The sequence below is a fragment of the Anolis carolinensis genome, chromosome 1 (assembly GCF_035594765.1).
Source record: "Anolis carolinensis isolate JA03-04 chromosome 1, rAnoCar3.1.pri, whole genome shotgun sequence".
Lineage (NCBI taxonomy): Eukaryota > Metazoa > Chordata > Lepidosauria > Squamata > Dactyloidae > Anolis > Anolis carolinensis.
Window position 1 is genome coordinate 136,640,765 of NC_085841.1, and position 21,375 is coordinate 136,662,139.

The 21,375-nt window shown below is 35.7% G+C and overlaps 1 protein-coding gene across 4 annotated transcripts in view; it reads right to left on the minus strand.

Annotated features, from left to right (window-relative positions):
• The window catches only part of csmd1 (CUB and Sushi multiple domains 1), a 1,478,446-nt gene that overhangs the window by 68,605 nt on the left and 1,388,466 nt on the right, over nucleotides 1-21,375 (minus strand). For all 4 annotated transcript variants that reach the window (XM_062969106.1, XM_062969107.1, XM_062969108.1 and 1 more), the window contains 6 exons: nucleotides 19,515-19,709; nucleotides 16,426-16,599; nucleotides 13,188-13,361; nucleotides 9,778-9,951; nucleotides 3,140-3,328; nucleotides 1,104-1,277 (listed from right to left, as the gene is read on the minus strand). In XM_062969106.1, the coding sequence (XP_062825176.1) occupies nucleotides 1,104-1,277; nucleotides 3,140-3,328; nucleotides 9,778-9,951; nucleotides 13,188-13,361; nucleotides 16,426-16,599; nucleotides 19,515-19,709 (1,080 nt within the window). The remainder of the gene's footprint in view (nucleotides 1-1,103; nucleotides 1,278-3,139; nucleotides 3,329-9,777; nucleotides 9,952-13,187; nucleotides 13,362-16,425; nucleotides 16,600-19,514; nucleotides 19,710-21,375) is intronic.

The following is a 21,375-nucleotide window of genomic DNA, read 5'->3' on the forward strand; positions in this document are numbered from 1 at the left end:
AGAGAGAATAGGTGGCATATCATTAAAGATTTGTCACAATGAACATCTGCCAAAATATGAATGGTTTCTCCCATGTTTTTATAGAACAAAAGAAAAAGAGCACTCAGGTCTGGAAAAACACTATGGTTCTATATTAAATATAACATTATATTTCACATCTGGATAGACTTATGGTTGACTGGTTGAACAATGAGTATATTTTTTTTCTTCTTTCACTAACTTGACTTAAGAAGCTTATTTCAACATTTTTTTTATTTCACTGTTGTATGGATTTATTACACCTTTAGAGATTTATAATCGGTCTTTCATTTTCCCACTTAGTCTGCATACACATTCATAGGTGTTAAATTTTGTTTTCACAAAAAAACCCCAAAACCCAACATTTTAAATATAGTCCATGTTGCTGATATTGTAAAGTGACTCAGGACTGTCTTCTGATAACCCAGAACATAGTATTTTCTCTGTGTTTTGCTTTAAATATGAGCATTAGACTTAAAAGAACAGAACTTTACTTAGTTCTCTTGGTCTATTCTCTTGCAACATAAGGTACATAATGATGGGGAAAACATGCAAATATTTGAATTACTGACCAAAGCCCCCAAAGTGAGTTCTCAAGTGACAGGAAAGCCTAACAGGAAACATTCTAGTTGTAACAAGATTCTTTGCTGTTAAGACTTCTGTATTAAAGTGGCTCTGTATTGTTGTTTGTGTAAAAAAATGGATGTGTGTGTGGGGGGGAGGGGGTAGTTTTTTTTAGCAGAAAGATGAAAATCTGTGGAAAGGAATTATCTGATTATTAGCCAGTTCTGAATGTTTTCTTGATTTTAACTTCAAGTGGACGTTAAACATCAAGTGTTTTCCAAAGATGGCAAATACAAATTGCTGTTCCTTATACACTAAAGACACAAGATTTTAAATTTGATAAATTTTTTCAAAGGAACTGGATGTATAATTAAAGAGAAAAATAGAAATAATAGAAATAGAAACCAAAATACTGTTTGAGATGAACAATTAAATATGCATCTGTTAAAACTGTTCCAGAGGAATATTTCTAATAACTTCAGCTGCATGGATGAATGCATTTAATTCAACACACAACTTACCTGAACAGTGTGGAAGATTTCCACTCCAGCGGCTGTTTTCTTGGCATACTCTGCTAGAGTTTCCTAGGAGAGTTCGACTTCCAACACAAGAGTAGTGAACTGTAGATCCATACGTAAATTTGTCTCCTGATAGAATTGCATTGGTTGGAATGCCAGGTTGTCCACAAGATATTGCTGTAATTGGGGGGGGGGGGGGGACACATTAACATCACAGAAATAGTTTATGAAGTTTTATAACTGAAGTTTGTTTTACACACTGTTATAGCACAGCATACATCATGAAATGATAAGGACATGAGACCATAAGTCAACTAGCTATTTGTTCTTTCCATTTTGTCATTTTCACAACTGTTACCAATTGGATATATTGTTTCTTCTGGTCAACTTAATTATAGAAACTCTTCATGTTTCATAATCTGTTTTGGAACTTTCTTATTGACAAAGTTGTTACTGGGTTGTGAGGGAAGCCACCAGGAATTGCTTGAAAATCAAGTCCTCAATCTAAAATAAATCCACTTAGAAATTTAGTTTCTTTTTTATTAAAATGATCAGTTATTAAGATAAGATTCTTGGCATATAGAAATTCAACTAAGCACTATTTTAAAACAAAACAACCTTAAACACAACATACTTTAGGTACGAGTGTAACTAAATGATCAGGCAGAGCTCTCAACTGATAGATATAGAGCTAAATGAAAAAAAGAAGTGGTGATTTGGTGTCCTGCTTCCTGAAACTGTGATAGCCTGTGAATGAATAAACTTTAGAAAAAGTAGGATGATAATCCTATAGTAATCCTTTCATATTTGCATTGCGTCCTTTAAAGAGTTCCTGGTATATATGTCTTTCTCTATTAAGACAAGCTAATGGTTATATTTAACAATATGCAAATGGTTTCCAGTCATGCAGTGGGATTTCACTCCATATTTTCCTGTGTTACAATGGCAAAATATGTTCTAGGGAGTCCCTCAATCCTCCAGACAAATGGGGAAGAAGAGCAATCTGTTTCACCAATATGGTCCATTCCACCGGCATATGAATATTATTGGATAGAACCAGGGATGTATCTACTAGACTTGTGCATTAGTATGGAATTAATTACTGTTTCTGTTTGTTCCATTTGTATGGTCTCGTTTCCGTTTCCGTCTGCCTCTTACAGAAACAGGTGCCTATACAAATGGGATTTTCTGTCCAAGGTCCAAAAAACCCCAAAATTTTCAGGGCTTGGGTGGCAAGTTGCTAGGTCCTGTGAGCCGGGCCTATGAGTATTGAGAGTATGGTGCTCGACAGTAGGTCTTGCGAGCCAGGCCTATGAGACATTGAACACTCGATGCTCTTAGGCCTGGCAGACAGGGCCTACAAGCATTGAGCGCCCGGCACTTGGCTGAAGGCCCAGTGAGCCAGGGCCTGCAGCTAAGCAACAAAAAAGCCATTCCCTTCTGCCTTTTGTTTCATTGTTTCTTTTTTCCTGTGGGGTGTACCATTCCATGCAATCCGAATGGATGAAACAGTACAAAACCATGAAAGAAACCGATGAAACAGGATTCGGGCCCTACTCTAGTATCTACAGGATGTTTTGGGGGGGGGGGGGTGGGTTGGGGATGGGGTGGTGAAAAATGTCCTTATTAAATAATAATTTTGCTCTGTTCCTACAATTTTTTCCTACATTCCCAAATTTATAGCATTGTAATAACTTAAAACTTTTGTTGAATATTTAGAGATATAGTTTAAGCATACTAACTTATAGAGCAGCCAATTTTACCAAGAGAATTGGAACATGGTAAATGTAAAGGTTTTAGGTGTGATCAACATTTGGGGACTTTTGCTGAGTGAAAATTTCACTTAGGGGATAAAATTCTTGTTGTGAGGAAATGCCCTCATTCTGCCCCCGGATGCAATTATAGATATACTTGATATGCATATATTTAAAATATGTGCAAGCTGTATTTCAAATAGTACAAAATAACAATTTTGCAAGCATGTCCACTCTTCTGATAAAAAAATGAACTGATGTTAGTTCAATTTGTGGGCTACTTACGCAAACATTTGGGCAATGATCTGTCCCACAGACTATTGGCTTTACAGGTCAAAGTAGAGGATCCCAGAAGATAAAACCCTTTCTTGCAATGGTATACCACACTGATTCCATACTTGAAAGATTCAGGGAAATTCTGCTGACCGTGACGCACTGCATTTTCCACAAAGCCTGGATCTGAACAATTCACCACTACAAGTAAAAAATAAGATTTTTTACTAACGAAGACAGGGAAAATTATAGGCAAGCCTTTCTGATATACAAAATTGCAGTAATACTCAAATCACAAAACAGCCAGAAATTTATCCCAATAATTACAACCACCTGCCTAAAGTTTCCATTATCATCAAGTGAGGACTTTTTCTTTTAGCAATAATTTACAACATACATTGAGCTCTTGCCACCGGGATTTGGTTCCAGGACCTACCACAGATACCAAAATTTGTGGATGCTCAAATCGTTTATATGCAATCATTTAGTGAAATAATGTGCTTTCTATAAAATGCAAACAAATGTTTATTTGGAATATTTTAAGTTTTAAAAAAATATTTTCAGGCTGTGAACAGTAAAATCTGTAAATACAGAATCCATGGAGATGGGAGTCTGCATACATAAGCTGACACATTAAAATATTTGAATATTAGTAATAATCAAATGCAGGTATTAGATACAGTTAAACTTCACTGTTTAAATTAGATTCAAGTTTGCATAATTACATACTGAATTGCATACAAAGATTAGATGTTTTAAAAAGAAATGCTGGCCCAACAGTTACTTCGGTCCTCCTAGAACTCATGCAAAGTATTCAGATGCTTAAGTCAAAGGGACCAAAGTTCTGTACAAAACTATCTGGACACATCTTCCCTGTGACATTGAGCAGGAATCCAATAGGACATAAAGATGAAACCTTTGGAACAGCTGGATAATTTGTTTACTTGATGGGCCACCTTTAGAAAAGAGGATTAAAACCCTACGAACACTGTACAGATCCAGGCATTGACAACCATTGCTGAAAGGCAGGTTACAGGTTGAGATTTGTGTCACAGTATTCTCTATAGAGAAGATCATAGCTTTTTAGCTCTTCACCCTTTCAGTTAGTAAATCAGCAATGCTCTAGAGCATTTCTCATAAAATGCTTCTGGCTTCTCATCAAAAAAATGTTCTTGCCAGTGAAAAACCTATTTCACCTTTTTGAACTTGCAGTTTCAATTTGGGCTCACACTCACTGGCACTTTTTATTTTTACACCAGGAGGAACTCAATTATATTTGCAATTATATTGCTGCAATTTGCAATCCTCTTAAACCAGCTTATTTAAACCAGGCCAGGATATGGGCACTCAATGAGAGTTCGCAGAAGAAAAATCAAGAGGTTTTTTCCCATGTTGTCCTAAACACAGGTTGATATATCAATCTGTCAATTTGGCACACTGTAATCTAGCTTTGCATGTGGTTCTTGCTTTGTTATGTATGTAATTACTATAACCATTACCAGTCAAGCTACAATTGTGAACTGATTAAGTAGTTCAGGGATTTAATGGGAAACTCTATTCAATTACCTAGCATATTATCTTCTGTGATTGAGGTATCATATTTTAAATGTTAATTTTTTTAGCAGAAGTATCTTTAAATGCCTGTTTTAGATGTACCCCCCTGCATACTCCAACACAAAGGAACATTTCTTAAGATATATCTCAAACATGAAGATCCTTAAAACAAGTGAGGGATATTTCTTTGACAATTTAAATTTTGATCATACATAAATGTAAGCATATTTATTTTAGCATATTCATTCATTCAAATACACTTGGTAAATCGCTCAAACACACTATGCAAATTTACACTGAAGTTAGTTGCACGGTGTTCAATGGGACTTATTTCCTTATATGTCCACATAATATTGTGGCCTTACCTGTGTTTGATAGCTATGCTTATTAACAGTTATCCTATGCACAGTAACATAACATTCATCTGACTATACTCTTAGGGCTTAATACATTCCTTCCCCTAATGCCCATTCCAATCTTTTCTCATTCTGCTTGAGTTTTCCTTTGTTTTTGTTGAAATTGTGTTTTTAGCCATACATATGTTTCCAAATGCTGCAAAATATTATTACTGGAAATATGTTTCAAAATGATTCCATTACATAAAATTACATTAAATAAAATATTCTCCCCAAAGCACTTCCATAGCTTCAAGTTAGTTCAACAAAGATATTGAATTTACTGTTGTAGTAATGACTTGCTACAACTATATGTTTTCTGCCACATATAAATTCCGTTTAGAATACAGCTATAAATAATGGAAGGGGAGAGCTTTCTGACTGAATTTTGAGGTAATGACTACATTTAGTGTACTCTCTGTAGATGAAAAGGTAATTTTACAGTAAGCAAAGGGCATTGTGTTTCAGTATGATCTTCCACACTAAATCTACCCAGAAGCAATTTGAATGGGATTATCTAGGAAAAAGGAGAACAATGGAAACGCTTATCTCTGAGGGAATGGTATATTCAGAATATATATTATTTTTTTCTGCCTGATAGATTACTTGCATTCTCCTGACACCAGGATCTGTGTACATAGCTAACCATTTCATGTATGAGTAATGGCTATTTGTTAGGCAATAGGCTATTTGTTAGGCAATATTTATATCATAAATTGCATCTTTCAAGAATGTTGGCAAAAGTCTCATGTTACCATCTATGCATTGAGGTCCATCACTTCTATAAAAAAAGCATGTTTAGGGGTAGATCTGCATGGACACTACACCCTGAAGGGGGTGAAAATCTGCACCATGGTGTTTACATAATGCATGGAGCCATCTCACTCCCAACATGGGGTGCAGCCACATAACACAGTTGGGGATTGCTACAGTCTTCCCCGAAGCTCTGGAACAGCCCCACACTCTGGGATAGTGTGAACAGTAAAATTGTAGCTGCCATCAGAGATGGTCCAAAGTCCTACCTCTCCAGATAAGTCTCATGATAATTGGTCTGTCTAGATGTACCTTAGGAAAGGATAAGACTGAGGACTTCTTTTGTAGTGGTGAAACATATAGGGAATTCTCTGTCCTGCAAGCAACTCTACAAATACCTTTAGAAAACTGATGTGGCAATCATTCTTTTGATGGATGTTTACCTGATTTTGGAGAACCTGGTGGCACAGTGGGTTAAACCGCTGAGCTGCTGAACTTGCTGACCGAAAGGTTGGCAGTTCAAATCCAGGGAAACACTGTAACCAGACTGGTCCAGTTCCAGGACACACTTTGAGATATTTGAGTTCCATACATATAAAACTAGTTAGTATTTTTCTGCTTTTAAATGTTTTAAGAAATGACAATGTTTTCTAGTCAAATTTTAGTTCTAGTTTCTTGAATGGGAGTATTAAATAGTTCTGAATGATCCCTAAATCAAAATAGTAGGAGTATTAATAATACAGTAATATGCTTATCATAGAGTAATACAGTTGGAAGAGACCATATGGGCCATCCAGTTTAAACCTCTGCCATGCAGGAAAAGCACAATCAAATTTTAAAAAGGTAGACTTCTCAGTTGAATAATAATAATATAATAATAATTTTATTTCTTACCTACCTCTCCTTGTAGTGGGTTACAGAATAATTAAAACACATAAACATTGTAAAAATACTACAAATACACATATTAAAATGTTTAGCAAGGGATATATATATATATATATATATATATATATATATATATATAGAGAGAGAGAGAGAGAGAGAGAGAGTATATGTGTGTGTTTGTGTATGTATATATATGTATATGTATATACACATACTACTATATATACTACATCCATATTTACTCAAACCTAGTGTGCCATCACAGGAAATGGTTAAATTGAGACTCATTCACCTCCTGTCTCAATTTACCTCCTTCACCAATGATCTGGCAATCTGCTCAGTTGCACAGAAATAAATCCACTCTTCCCAGCTGTCAGCTGAAACCAGTGGCTTTTATCTTTATTGTAGTACTATACAATATTTACATAGTTCTGTCAGAGCATAGCTTTCATGCATCCGACCTCAATTGATCACCACATGGGAAGCACTCTGCTTTTGCCTCCCACATTCCACAGCAATGACTAATGTCCTGTTACATACCGGAAATCTTCCATTGTTTCCCTCTAGCAATAAATATCTACTCTATGCAGTTAACTCTTACATTACTGGATTACATGTATTACATTCTGCATTACAGACACACACTGTCAGTTAGCTTTAAACTCTAAGTACAAATTTCAAAACTACACCAAACCAAAACAATACATTCACAATTCGCACCTCAAGTTTCAAAACCCTGAAACCAAATAAATAAATAAATTTGCTAGTGAATATAATGTGCAGCTGTAAAAATTGTAATTTGTAATTACAATTGGTCTTTTTAATTTGACCAAAAGAGGTGTGTGTTACAGTTGCTACCTGCTTAGAATTGCTTCTTTAAAAACTAAAGTGTTAGGATACCAAATCTTCCAGCAACTGAAAGGAAAACCAGAGAAAAAGTTAACCCTTCTTCTCTCATGGAGCTTTTACTGTTTATCCTGGCTCAGCTTCCCTGAGTGATTCTATGCACTTTAATTGCCCTGGCTCAATGCTATGGTATCTTTGGAGTTGTAGTTCTATGAGCTTTTTAGCCTTCTCTGCCAAAGAACACTGGTGTGAGGACTCATGGGCCTTGTAGTCCTGTTCCTAGTACTATTGTGGCAGACGAAGAGGAAAACATGGGGTTTTTGCCGGTTCAGCAAGAGCCGGAGTCCCTTCACCTGCAGGATGTTGATGTTTGCCCTCAAGAATTCAGCCAAACAGGCCTTGGGCAGAACTCCCCTCCGTTTCCCAGAAAAAAATCTTATTCTAGAGAAAGGGGAGTCAGAGAAGCCCAACGGAGGAGTTTACGCATCGCTGCCAAAAATCAAGCTGATTAGGCCTGCTTCCCTTGGGAAATTCTAAGGAGTCACACATCTGGACAGAGTTGGGTTTCGCTTCTCGTTCTCTAGGGAAAGAGTTCTGTTGGCGGGAAAACAAGACCCAATATAGGTGTTTGGTGAGAGGGATTCTTTGCAGAGTCAATTGATCAGCTTCAGGAGTGAGACCGTGTGTGGACTTCGTAATCCCAGTTCCTTGCTTCCCGGATCAAGCTTCAAGCCTTGCCCTGCCTCGCGGTTTTACCACGAACCCTGCTTCATGCTTCATGTTTTGCCTTGTCTCCAGTCACGGATCTAGTCAAGAATCAAGTTTATTTCCAGCCTTGTTGTCAAGCTTCATTGGACTCTAAGACTCTGCTATTTCCCCACACTATTGCTTGGCAAAGTGTGTGTTTCGGTCAAGTGGATTAAAACTTTGAACTCTAATATCATTTATTGGACAATACATTTTTGGACTATATTTGACCTCATTTGAAAGGTCTGCTTCTGAACTATATTATTCACTTGTTTTTATTGATTTTATATATTTCTTTAATAAAGATATTAGATAGAGACTGGCCTCTGTGTATGGTTATTGGTGCTCTGCTGCCAGGGTTCTGACAACTGGTGCCTCCACAAACTACTAATTCAAGGATTCCATACAATTAATAATGGTATTCTCAATGCTGTCAAACAGAACAAATCCTTACAGTATAGGTGCATCCTTGTCCTGTTTTGTCTTTCAAGAACAGCCTTAAAAGAATGTGGTAAGTAAATGGCAGCTATTCTAGCTGAACAACATCTCTGCTCTTTCCTTTTGCCTTTCCTGAAATGTGGATACTTGCAAAATCTCCTCCTCAGATTTTGAACACTTTCCTGCGCCCCTTTCTCTTCTGAAGAAGAGGAATCCCTAACAATCCTAGGTGATTCGAAAGTCCTTGGGTGAATTTACAACATAATTAATGCAGTCTGAGACCACTTTCACTGCGATGACTCAATCCTTGTTTCCTTTTTTAAAAAAATCAAATTCTCACAGGGACAGAAAGTGAGGTGAAAACTTCTGAACAGGGGCACAGACATCAAAACAAACACCACAAGGATATTAACCCTTCCTTGTGTTATCCAAAGCCACACGCACACACACACACACAGATTAGATGGGTTAAACTTCAGAAATGTACCTGTTCTGACTTACATACAAATTCAACTTAAGAACAAACCTACAGAATCTATCATATTCATAACTTGGGGACTGCCTGTAGTAAAGTCTGAGCTATACTGCACAAAGTTGTTTAGACATTCATGGAAGCTAAAGACATATATGATGGTTTTTTATTTATTCAATAGGCCCCCTTTCTCTGGTGTTGGGACTAAAATTGCTTCCCAACAAATTAAGAAGAAAGCACACCAAAATATTCCCAAACTATTTGATACAATTTTTTTTAAAAAAAAATTCAGTAAATATTTCTATTAAAAAGCATTACATTACAACAATTATGACAAAAACAAAATATATCCCACTCCAGAACATATGCCATAAAAACATGCCTAAATAAAAAGGTATTTGCTTGCCGGCAGAAAGTCATCATTATATGGTTCTTTTACCAAAAGTAATTATTCAATTTTACAGGTCCAAACACTCAGAAAGAAAGAAAAGGATGATAGGAGGGATTATACTAGAATCAGATGGCAAAGGGAGAGCAGCTGCATAACATTTTCTTACCTCGACATGTTGGTAAGGAGCTGCTCCACTGTCCGTTGCTCCGGCATTGAGCTTGTGGTGCACCCTGTAGTAAATAGCCAGTATTGCAGGTGAAGTTGACAACATCATTCAAATTAAACTCACTGCCATTGGTCATTCCATGAGCAGGGTTTCCAGGATGACCACATGTGATTGCTGTTTAAAATAACAAACAAACAAAAAATCCAAAATGAAATAAACTGGCAATGCTTTGTCTTAACAAGTTGTACACAACTAAGTTTAGGCACACATACACCATGCTCAAAAAACCGTTATAGTTAAAAAAAGATCAGATCCACACAGATCTATCCAATCTTTAAAGAGGAGGCAATGCATACATGCAAAAAGATCAAGGAATTGCAGACTCCACTAAAATAAGTGGCTAAAGTTGGGGGGGGGGGGAGGGGACTTCAATATACCTATACACAGCACAGCACTGCTTTATGTAGCCTGCTATACATGAATAGCTTAATTTTTAATTAATTAGAATTGATAGTAATTGACCTATCTTTTTAACAGAATACAAATTGCATTCACCCTCTAAAATGCCCTTTTATGTCTGTCTAAGAACATGCATTATTTCTATAACATGCAGATTTTCCTCAACCACAGGTTGGTCTTGAAATGATCTTAATGCTTATTTGTTGATAGCTAATACATGATGGTGTGACTGTGATTATCTGAAAAATGTCAACATGCTATTACAAGCTTTGAGGACAGAAAGTAACCTTTAAACAATGGGCCTGAGATTAATGCTGACAGAACTTATAATGCAACATGAAAAACAGTCTATATATAGGCCTAAAAAGAGAGAAAGAATATGCGAGGAGAGATGGCCAGACCCGCTATAGTATAAACAGTTATCAGAAATGCAAAAAATTTGAAGAAGGAAAGAAACTGAAATAAGAAATGTAGATAATTTCTTAAAATTACTGGACATTATAAACACAGTGAATACATAACCAACAGAATCCATTGTTGAGTACATTTTAGTAATGTATCTGAAAGGTTTTGACACACAATACTTTTGCTAGATCAGATCTAGATTCCCTCTCATCCAAATTTGTTTTAGTCTAGAAAGAATTGTACAAGCAGATGTGGTGACATCTCTCATTGTTTATTGTCAAAAATCAGGTAATATTCAAATATGGATTTTCTGTTTTTATCCTCCATAACTGATTGTTACTGAGAGATAAGTCATCCTTGGTGATTTGAACTTAACTAATGACATGTTAAAGGTTTTGTAACCTGACACTTCCCTCAGGATGAATCCTACAATTCAGTGAACTGTCAGAATAAAATTTATGAGGTATGTTGTTACAACATTAAACTGAGGTTGTCTTTTAAAATTGCAAATAGTGAAGGGCATTGTGTTTAGATTATTGCCCTTTTCAGCAAATGCATATTTCTGGTCAGTCACATCTTGCTTACACCCCTCATTACTCTTGACAGATGCTGTGTTTTGTGATGCCTTCCTGAAACAAAAGGTCTTGGCCCTTCTGTCTCATCTTACGATATCATCATTATTGTTGTCACACATTGCCAGGCTCTTGACAGATCAACCCTTTCCAACTGTTGGATTTGCATCACAGAAAAATATTGCAACAGCAACATTTATCCGGATTTCCTTGCTAGCCTTGATGCAACAATGTCATTGCAATAGTTGTATATTATTTGTGTTATCAAAATGCTTTAATCATGCTTTTACAGTTTTCATAGTTCTCAAGAAAGCATGGTCCTGAGTCTTATTTGATAAAATGATCAACTCTTATTATTCCGAATTACATGTAAGTTGCAGCAATCAAGGTTAAAATGGAGGATTATGAACATTATGGAGAAAACTTATATTACTCAGGAACTCTTAAAGGGCTTACAATCATAGAAATTACCTAATAATTCATGAACAATTGAAAATTGAAAATGATATAATGATTGCAATGAAGTCAATGCGATTACAAGAAAAAATTAGGAATGGTCATCAAAAAGATGCAACAGTGGAGATGAATGGAAGCAAAAAAATGTAAATGAAACTAGATCAAAACAAAACAACAGCCTCCATCCCTTCCATACTTGGCAAATCATTATAATACCACAGTTACTTAACTAAAATAAGACCCAATGAACTCAATGTTTTAATTCCCAGAAAATTTCCAAGTAAACCATTATAGAATGACAAAATTAATTATTTATTTACATCCCTGTATCAAGAGTAAAACTGTAACTATATGTTCTGTACTAACAGATCTACCAGAGTAGAAAAAACCATATATTTATATCGTATTTGGATTGGGTCTGGACTTGGATCAAGCTTTCTAAGCTTTAGAAAATATTTCAAGAACATAATGATTTATGCAGGGACAGAAATAAAAATGGACATAAAGTAGATCAACATTTTTAAAAAAAATCAAGGTACATGATGTGATAAACAGTCATCTATCAAGACCACCATTAAACTTAGCAATAACAACTTGTTTTAATCCTTAGTAATAACATATTTTAATAGTAGCCAGTGAACCTGATGTTAATGGGACTCTGATCTTGCTCTTTCTTTTAGTTCATGCTTTAAGAAGGATCATATGCACTGGATCTATCACAAAAAGAGCCTGAAAACCTTAGATAATTCTTTGCTTAGAGTAAAATCCAGATTTGCTGCATTGGACAGGATATAAATGTAAGAAACAAATAATTAAAAAATAGTTTACCACTTTCCTGACCTTGGATTCATCAACTGCCATTGAAATCAGTTATAGTCACACAAATATGATCTTATGAAGATTTGAACAATATTATTACAAGTAAGAAACACTGAATTTTTTAAAGTTTGATTTATATATGTGGTCTTCCTTCCTTCCTTCCTTCCTTCCTTCCTTCCTTCCTTCCTTCCTTCCTTCCTTTATTTCATCTTATCTATCTCCCAATATTGGATTTAGGATGGCTATTATACCTAGCAGTTATACACTGACCACGTAAGGGAGGTAAGCATTATTATTACATATCTATATTTCTCTTTGAAGTTACACCTTATATGCACTAAAAGGCAGAGATATGAAAATATGAACTGGGATCTTTCTAGTTATAGTTCGTGTTCAGAACTACATTACATTATCTGTGAAATGCTAGGTAACTGTAAGATTGTCTCTATAAGATGTGTACAAACTTAAGTAGATCCTAGTCATCAGCTAAGGCAGTACGTTGCTTAAAATAGGCAGAATACAATAATATTTCAGATTTCAGGGCATGGGCTATCACAAAAGATGGATTTACACCAAAATGCAGTAGCAATAGCCCAACAGCATATTATGCCAGTTCTTGCTTCCTTGATTCTCATTTTTAAGGTTACAAAAGTTCCTGGTTTTAATCAACATCTATTTCACAAGAAAAGTATTACTTACAGACACAAACTGGTGTTTGACCAGACCACTTATGGTCTTGCAAGCATATCCGAACTGATGTCCCAACAAGTCGAAAACCTGGATTACACTGATACACTACAGTGTCACGATAGCTGAAACCATCTCCACTAATGTGACCATTTACAATTGGATCTGGTGAACCACAATGTCCAGCTAGAAATGTATGGTAGAAAACAGAAGATAATCAACACCAAGGAGACAAAGATGTGAAAATTCACTTAAGTTGGCTTAGAAGGTAATAATTAATACAAATAATAGTAAACAAGAACATTGCCTTCAGTATGTTTTAAATAAAACTGTTGAACTGAAAATATTGCTGTTTGGTCCATTAATCCTTTATCTGCAGTTCTCCTTCCAAGCAATATGTACTTAACAATTTTTCAAGATTATGAGACTTGACATTTGGCAACAGGCTGCCAAGTTGTTTGAAATGTAAGGTGGTACCTGTACACAGATGCGCTGTGTCCATCTTGGAAATTAATTCATATGAGAAATGCTATGATACTTATTCTTAGGGACACGATGCATGGGGAAACACAGATAACAAGACAGGATAGTGTTGACTGCAAGGATACTGCTGCATGCCAGCAATGAATTTTAAGTATTTAACAATGATATTAACCTTATAATTAGCTTTATAAAACAGGATATTGCTTGGTCAGTTTAAATTCAAAGACTCCTATATTGAATTTCATTCCTGAAGACATGGAAATGAAATACTGAAATGCAAGAGCTCTAATGAAGCCAGATCTATTAAATATAGAGATCTCATGCTGACTGAGAAGTACTGCTTTGGAATACGACATTATTATTTCTATCTGAATGAAAACTTTAAAAGGCTTCTGCATGACCCATATGATTTATTTCGCTTACAGATCACATCACGTACTGGATTTAATGATTTCCTGTCATTTTGAACCTGGTTAAATTAAACACCCTAACAGTTTGAAAACTCTAGGAGCAAAGGCAATAAAACACCCAATATATGTAATCTTCCAATCAAGTCAAATTGGGCCCTAAGTATATTAAAGAAGCTGTAGGCTGTCTATTTTTATAAACTATGTTTTCAGGAACTTAAAAAAATAACTGCCTCAAGATTTGGCCAGCATGATCATTATACAATGTGATACATTTAAATCACAGTCATACACATTTTTGTTTTAAAAGTTCTGCAAACAGAAATGGAGTTTTTAACAGCCATTCATTGGGATTTCTTTTTATACTCTGGTAAAACTCTGCATATCACAAGATAGAACTATTACTTCTTTTAGTCTAGATCACAGAGCTTGAAGGGGAAGCATAAATGGAGAAACAGTCTAAAAATGGAATTTGGGGGAATGATGGGAATACAAGGTAATGGGTATAGGGGAAGATCAGGCAGGAGGTTCAGAGATGGCTGTAATTTTTCACTTTTTTTGCTTAATTTGTATGTTAATCCTGACACATATGAACTGGATTAGATTCTGAGGAATGAGGAATGAAAATTGAAGAAAGTAACAGCAATAGTTTGAGATATGCAGACAACACTATACCACTAGCAATGAATAAACAAGAAGGAAGTCAAGGGAGAAAGTGCAAGGGCAGGTTTACAGTCGAGCACTAAGAAAACAAAAATAACAAGGACAGATATTTTAATAACTTTCAAGTAGAAAATGAAGGCATGGAGATAGTCAAATACTGGAACATAACATTGTAGAATTTGTTTGTGAGTTGGAACAGACACATTTGAAAGTGTGACTCCAGCCATATATATATATATATATATATATATATATATATATATATATATATATATATATAGTATTTACTTGAATATAGTGCAAATATTTTTTGGCTAAAATGCTTAGCCAGAATGAAAATGCACATTACATTTGATGGCATATTACAACCGTGCACCTAATGCCCCTTGGTCAGGCTGAGACTAGTGAATCCGAAGCCTTGGCCTGATGGAAGAGTGGCAGCTTCCCAACTGGCCCTTCTTTGCCCTTCCCGGCTGGCTTCTCCTCTTTTCAGTTGAAAGGAGAAGAAGAAGCCCCACTCCCTTCCTAGTCCTGGGCTTTTCCTTATTCTCCCAGCTGGAGAAGGAAAAAGCCCCCATTTCCTTCCTAGACAGATTCTCCCTTGTCTCTTGTCAAGCTGAGGACGCAAGTGGAAGCGCATGACTTCTGCTTGCACCCAACTGGGAAAGGGCACAAAATGGATGGAAATCCATTTTTTGGTAATGAGCACCTCAACATTAATATGCACATTACAATCGATAGTGCACTAGACTCGAGTAAATGTGGGTATATTAGCTTTGGATAGGATAGGGAAAAATTAACACCTCTGTGATGTTTGCTTTGCTTTCTGTGGCTCTGATCAGAAGATTTCACTTCACTTTCTATTCCTGTGATAGTTGGATTTTGAAAAAAAATTGGTTTGTTGTGGAAACAAGGATTTGTGATAAAGCTTCAGTGGAGACTACTTTTGCCATAGTAATTTTTCCATGAGTGAATTTGCCTTCTGAGGGATAGATTTCTCTCACTTCCTGTTGTCTTATCCCCATTCTTAACTGAGTCATCTGTAAGTTGGATGTTTGTAACTCGGAGGCTGCCTGTATATGCATTCTTAAACTAGTCACTAACTGCTTGCCCATAGATAATTAGGCTAGCCATATCTACGAAACTAGAGTTGATGTGGTTTATTCAATGCAATTTTCTGAATCAGAACCCCATATAATCCCAGGAATAGACCTAAATAACCAAGACACACAAAAATTGTCCTTTCTGGAATCTTATAGGAAACAAGAAAATCTGGAAATTCGTCTGTTGTTCCTCAATCTCAACAAGCAATTTTGAGACCAAGAGAGATTTTCTGTATTATCAAATCATGTCAGCAAAAAAAAAAAAATCCTAATGTGAACTCCTTACCAGAAGTATTCTGAGAATGGAATTTTCATGGATTTGAAAATCAATGAAGAATTACATTATTTTAAATAGATCTTATAAACCTGTATAATCCCTTCTGTATGTACTCAAAACCTCACTGTCTCAAATTATATTCCCCAAAAGTTAATATTGTGAAACTTGCTAAAGAGGTAAATAACAGTCTATAACATTATCTACTGGAAACAACACAACTCATTTACATCATTCAGATTGCATTCTTAATACATAACATTTTCATTCTTTCATTCACATATATCTACCCTTTGGTAAGAGGTTTTATATTTATTTACCAAGACACTGTGTTTCAGTTCCACTCCAAAGTCCATTGGCTAAGCATTCTCGTACGTGAGACCCAACCAGTGTATACCCAGTGTTACAAGTAAAGATTGCTGTAGCTCCATAGACTGTCAGGGTGCCAATCTTATTACCATTTGGTGGCGATGGGAGGCTTCCACAGGAGATAACTGAAAAGGCAAAATAAGGTTTTTCAAATATGGCATGGTATTTAGCTATAGTTTAGTTTTGAGAGCATTTCCATTCTCAATGTGGAGTCCAAAAAAGCTTTGTTTGAGACACATAAAGACAATGGTTAATGGCAAAATCCATCTATCTTAAACTCTTTCCTGATACTTCTATCTGTCTGTTCTGCTAGAGAAGCCTTTAAGCCTCTTGTATGTCTGGAGATTTCTAAGCAGTCATTTACCACATATCATATTCTACAGCAGGGGTCCCCAAACTAAGGCCCGGGGGCCGGATGCGGCCCTCCGAGGTCATTTACCTGGCCCCCGCCCTCAGTTTTATAATATAATATATTGTATATAGATATAATATTGATAATAATATTATAATGTAATACAATATAACACTAATAATAATACCATATAATAATATTAATTATATATTCTATATTACATATAATATTACTAATAATATTACAGTATAGTGGTATAGTTCAATATAGTAATATATAATGCTAATATTGTGCTATGCTAATAATATAATATATTGTATGTACATATAATTTGTAAGCCACTCTGAGTCCCCTTTGGGGTGAGAAGAGTGTGATATAAATGTAGTAAATAAATGCAGTAAATAATAAATAATAAATAAATTTTAGACTTAGGCTCACCCAAAGTCTGAAATGACTTGAAGGCACACAACAATAACAACAGCAACAACCCTAATTAACTTGACTATCTCATTGGCCAGAAGCAGGACCACACTTCCCATTGAAATCCTGATAAATGTATGTTGGTTAAAATTGTTTTTATTTTTAAATATTGTATTATTCTTTCATTGTTGTTGTTGTTGTTGTTGTTGTTGTTGTTGTTTTTGCACTACAAATAAGACATATGCAGTGTGCATCGGAATTTGTTTGTATTTTTTTTCTTCAAATGATAATCCGGCCCCTCAACAGTCTGAAGGATTGTGGACCGGCCCTCGGCTTTGAAAGTTTGGGGACCCCTGTTCTACAGCATTATCTTAAATGAAACATATCTCAGTCATGCACCACCTGTAATCCGACAAAATTTATTCAGTTTCCAACACAGGTGCTATTTGTGCACTTTTATATTCTTGTTGTTACCTTCAAGAATAAAATCAGAAAAGAATTATAACACTACCCAAAGGTTTGGTTGAGCCACAGTTGGTAGTGATAAGAATTGTCAAGTAATGTTCTAGTCTCTGTCTAATTTATTTAATATTTTAATGATTTTGTCTATTATTATTATTATTATTATTATTATTATTATTATTATTATTATTACTACTACTACTACTATTTATACTCTGCTTTCTCTCTCTCAAAGAGACTCAATGGGACTTACAGTAAAACCAATGTAATACAATATAAAGATTAAAATATACAAACAATAAAATAGAATTCAATATTAGCATAATTAAAATAGACAGTTTAAATCCTTCAAACTGATTACAAACATATACAAAGATAAAAACACAGCATTCCTTGACGATCTTTAAGACCTCAATCTTTAAAAGTCTGCTTGAATAAAAATGCTTAGAAGCCACCAGAAGGATTGCAGGGAGAGTGTTTATTGGCTTCTAAGCATTGTTTTTAATCATGTCCTCTCATTCCCATAGGGATAGAAGTGACCCACTAAACCAGAAGATCAAAACGTGCTACATACTTGACATAAAAAAAACCTGCATCCATGGTTATTTGTAATGTTTACAAATTGGTTGGCCACAAGCTGATATGTTTGTTTTGTGTGAGAAAGAAGTGTAGAGAGTAAAAACAAAAAACAAAAAAACACTTAAAAGCCATAGTTTGTTTTCATCACTTTTAAAAGTGACAAAGAGTAGAGTAATTTCAGTGAGAACCTGGAGGCAACCATCAGTGGAATTTTGATTATTTTAATTTTCGTTTTTGATTGGTCTCTCATCTCACCAAATTCCCCTCAGCCAGGAGCCTCCTTTTTGAATTTTCATTCATTTTGAAGACCGATTTGCTAAACAACAAGTACATGGGACTTGTGCAATTCTTTGGATTTGAGAACATATACAATCATATGACTCCAATATTACATGAAGAACAATGTATTTTATTATATTGCATTTCAGAGGCACAGTAGTTTAACAATCTCAAATGTTAAAAGAAATCTAATTTGCCAACATCAAATGGATTATTCAGTTCATGTTTGAATCATTTCAGCCATTTAGGTATTCAGTTAATCTGTGATTAATTAGCTTGTTTGTTTAATTACACTTGAACATAATTGAAGTACACCTCACAAGTCATTTAATCTGTAATCTGCTTTGAATAAGGACTCTTGAGAATGGACAAATTATTCACTTAACAAATGTTATGCATATCATATATGCCACCAAATACATCAAGGCAGGCTTAAAAATCAGATTTCTCTTATGGATGCATAAAATGGAATTTGCACACTTAGAATTCTTCTTACATCCTGAAGAATGAGTTCTCTTATTCCTTTCAGTGAAGGAAGCAGCAACACATTCCTTTGTGCATGCAAAATTATTCCCTTCCATTAATCATATTGAAATCTATGTGGCCTGGAGCATCAAATATGCACTGATTTATATGCAAGGCTTTAAACAGGATCATATAAAAGCAATACTTTGCAAATAGTCTGACATCTTTGAATATCTAACTATAGATAAACACCAAATTAACAAGTTAACTATTTTATGTTTAGTACATTTAATTAATTTACCATGTTCATGTGAAGAGCTCACTTAGTTGAAAAAGAACAGTACATTTCTTAATGTATCCTACTCAAATATTTAAGGAAAGATGTTATAAAATGTTCCAATCCTCAACTTCGGTTGTGGTGGCAATAAAAAGGAGCTGCTTCTTAGGACAAGACTGGGCACTGTGTAAATAAATGTTTCTTACCCTTACACTTTGGTCTCTCATCAGCACCACTCCATGTTCCATTAGTTTTACACAGCATGAGTCTCTGACCCTCTAAATAATAGCCAGGGCTGCAGCTCAGCATGACTTGTGCTCCAAACTCATTCACCAACCCAGAAATCAGTCTCCAGATCACATGTTCTGAGAGCAGACTTTCTATGCTGGGGCAAGTCACAGCTGTGAAGCAAGGACACTCTAGCATTAGCACTTTCCTTCCAACATTACATCACAGAAGATGAATCATCTTATTGACAGTAGACTTTTCTCTGTGAAATTGAGCATGCGACAAACATTTCTCAAATACATGTTCCAGTGCAAGCAAATGACCCAACTTTCAACACCAAACCTGGGGATCCATTATGGTTTAGACAAATGCTTTCTTCCAAATATTTAATATGAATTTAGAGGCAGAACCACATAGCCAATGTGCAAACACATCTATGGTTACAACTGATTGCAAAATATAACACATCATGGCACCACTGGCATTTTACTGTTCTACTGGTACAAGATGTGCTGAAGATCACAGCCAAATTTGCTATCACAGAGGACTGCATAGGGAACAGTCAATTTCTATCTAATGGAAAACACAGATCTTGTTCCCAAAGTTTCATTTATATAAGAAAGCTTCAATCTATGTGATGATGCCCTTAAAAGAAACCTAATGTGATCAATTCAGATGTTTTAAGGATGAGGATATATTATTTCCACACAGCAGAATGTATGGCACAGTGATACTTAATCAAATCAAGATATATATTTTATTTAATGAAGTAATACTTCTAAATCACAAAAGAATTGGCTGATAACAAACGGAAGACTTTAAGCAATAACAGTGGTTTCTAAAGCAAAAAGGACAACACTTTGGCTCCAAACAAGTTCACAAAAGGATTTCTTAGGCAAATATTGCTGTCAGATAAAAATAAATGTACATCTGAAATGGGAAGAAATCCTTTCACCCCCACTCCCACCATGCCAGCTGCTTTTAAAAATGTTGGGCATTTTCTTTTGTTATCAAAAGAGTGCTCACCCAATCACCAAATATACCAAATCAGTCATCCTAGCCCTAATTCCATGCCAGATATGACAAGGTACAGGTACAGGAACAGGTACTGAAGGCAAATCCCATCCTTTTCTCTACAGTATGAAATATGCAAGAAAAGAGGCCTAAAAAGCCAAGTGAAAGTCTATCAAAAAGTCTGTTACAGAACCACAGTAATACTGCATTTCCAGGTTCAATCCCAATGTGGCAGTCTAGAAGACTATATGGTTAATGGCAATGCAAGCCACAGAGACGCCTTGCAGAACCAATTGGGACACATTCCTCCATCTGATTCCAAGCATTGGTTATCCATAAAGATGTCCAAAGCCATCCAGGATTTAGATGATTTCTTTAATCCAGGAATTCCTGGAGCTGGGAAGTGGTATGTTAGACACTGGCTAATGATTACTCATTCTGAAGGAGTTCAGAGATTTTTTTTTTTTCAACATGGGCTTAACAACTGCATCTTTGGATTCGACTAACCTCTGTAATTACAGACCAATCTCTAACCTTCCATTTCTGGGCAAGGTCTTGGAGCGGGTGGTTGCCTCTCAGCTCCAGGGATTCTTGGAAGATACGGATTTTCTGGACCAATCGCAGTCTGGCTTCAGGCCTAGGTTCAGCTTTGGTCGCCTTGGTGGATGACCTCTGCAGGGAACTGGACAGGGGGAGTGTGACCCTGCAAGTTCTCTTGAACATCTCAGTGGCTTTTGATACCATCGACCATGTTATCTTCTGGGACGGCTCTCTGGGATGGGCCTTGGGGGTACTGCTTTGCAGTGGCTCCAGTCCTTCCTGGAG